This window comes from Arachis ipaensis, chromosome B5 (genome assembly GCF_059453495.1).
Source record: "Arachis ipaensis isolate K30076 ecotype BB chromosome B5, ASM5945349v1, whole genome shotgun sequence".
NCBI classification, from domain to species: Eukaryota; Viridiplantae; Streptophyta; class Magnoliopsida; order Fabales; family Fabaceae; genus Arachis; species Arachis ipaensis.
This window is the reverse complement of record NC_142440.1, coordinates 31,631,175-31,632,152: the sequence shown is the minus strand read 5'-3', so window position 1 is coordinate 31,632,152 and position 978 is coordinate 31,631,175. Positions and strand designations below refer to the sequence as shown.

At 45.5% G+C, this 978-nt stretch overlaps 1 protein-coding gene across 1 annotated transcript; it reads left to right on the top strand.

Moving 5' to 3' along the window:
- Nucleotides 1-242: 242 nt before the first annotated feature.
- LOC110271973 (uncharacterized) lies at nucleotides 243-734 on the top strand. The gene has a single exon (XM_021123712.1). It carries the CDS (start codon nucleotides 243-245, stop codon nucleotides 732-734), a length of 492 nt encoding a protein of 163 aa, XP_020979371.1.
- Nucleotides 735-978: the final 244 nt, after the last annotated feature.

The following is a 978-nucleotide window of genomic DNA, read 5'->3' as shown; positions in this document are numbered from 1 at the left end:
TAGGGTTTCTTCTTGACTTTTCGGTTTTTCTTCTTCTGTGATCGAAAACAATTAAGAAATATATGTTTCGAAAAAAAGCGAAAAGGAAAATCCAGAAGGATAAGATGCGAAGGTTTAGGCCGAAGGAACAAGATTCGAAAGGGCGCAATGGACTTATATAATGGCACACTTATTGCTACACTCCACATCCAGAGCAGTATATACATATTTCCTTCCAAGATGTTGTCCAACAAAAAGTGATAATGGAGCGTTTCTCAAAGACCCTCTACCTTCCCTACGACATTTGGGTTGCCATAACCATTAAAGTCGCGTCAAACTCCATTCAAGACCTGTGCAGTCTTAGAATGACATGTAACGCTGCGCGCGAGATAGCAGATGAAGATATTGTGCACACCAGTGTTTCTATACCAGCTCCGCATGCCATGAGGTGGTGGTTGTACCGCGACTCGGACGCAATAAGATTCTTTGACCGATGCATGGAGAGTGGCTACCGGGAGCTTCTGTTTCGGGAGGCGCTACGGGAGCTCTACATGCGACGTAACCACATCGTTGGGTTGGAAATGCTGCAGAATGCCGCAAGCAAGGTCCATGAAGCTGCCAAGTACGCACTGTCAATGATGTTTCTCCTTCTAGAGACGTCAAGGAGGCAAAAAAGAATGGGATCGAACTATTTCACGCGCTTGATGCAGCTAGTTTACTCACCGTGTGTGAAGCAAGGTGCTTTGGGGTTCTGACAATTTTATCGCCATCTGAAGTCCAAATGCCTAAAATAGAAGAACAACATTTGGTGTGTGACTCGACGAGTTTCTCAACCCGGGGCCACATGGGTCTTTTGTATGACTATCGCCGAAGGGCAGCAGAGTGGAACTCCATCCACGGTTTTAGAGGTGTTGCTCATATCCCTTACATTCACTCTCGTGCTGACTACGAGTTGATTTATTTGTCAACCTCCCTTGAGTTGGGTTCGTATATCAGTTT

Excerpts from the sequence above, each read along its gene's own strand:
- LOC110271973 (XM_021123712.1), top strand. The coding sequence starts at position 243 with ATGGAGCGTTTCTCAAAGACCCTCTACCTTCCCTACGACATTTGGGTT.